This window comes from Bison bison, unplaced genomic scaffold (assembly GCF_000754665.1).
Source record: "Bison bison bison isolate TAMUID 2011002044 unplaced genomic scaffold, Bison_UMD1.0 scf7180017864537, whole genome shotgun sequence".
Classification (NCBI taxonomy): Eukaryota; Metazoa; Chordata; class Mammalia; order Artiodactyla; family Bovidae; genus Bison; species Bison bison.
In genome coordinates this window covers 7,082,761-7,083,073 of record NW_011495085.1, presented here as the reverse complement: position 1 = coordinate 7,083,073, position 313 = coordinate 7,082,761, and the positions used below count along the sequence as shown (strand labels likewise).

At 38.3% G+C, this 313-nt stretch overlaps 1 protein-coding gene across 1 annotated transcript in view; it reads right to left on the bottom strand.

Moving 5' to 3' along the window:
- KIF4A (kinesin family member 4A) overlaps positions 1–313 on the bottom strand; it is a 134,023-nt gene that overhangs the window by 20,683 nt on the left and 113,027 nt on the right. Inside the window, 1 exon segment of the mRNA XM_010832130.1 lies at positions 229–313. This exon segment is cut by the window's right edge and continues 12 nt beyond it. Coding sequence (XP_010830432.1) covers positions 229–313 — 85 coding nt within the window.

Genomic DNA, 313 nt, shown 5'->3' with positions numbered 1-313 from the left:
AGTAGATAAATATTAAAAAAAAATTGGAAGCTAAGAGCCACTGTCACTGGGACGTGTAAACTTAGATAGGTCATTTTTCTGTTTCTGGTTTTTTATTGGCAAAGATTGGAAAAGACTACATGGCCTTTTGAAGGAAACTTCATACCTCCCACTATTATTATTTTAAACCAACAACAGAAAGCAACGATGGTTTGTTTCTCAGTATGGCTTCTTGGCTTGCCAGCTTACCCTCTCTTGGTGCTGTTGTTCCATTCTCACCAGCTCTGCCTGTAACTCTGCTTCTATTTCAGCAAAATGATTTCGTTCCTCAAAC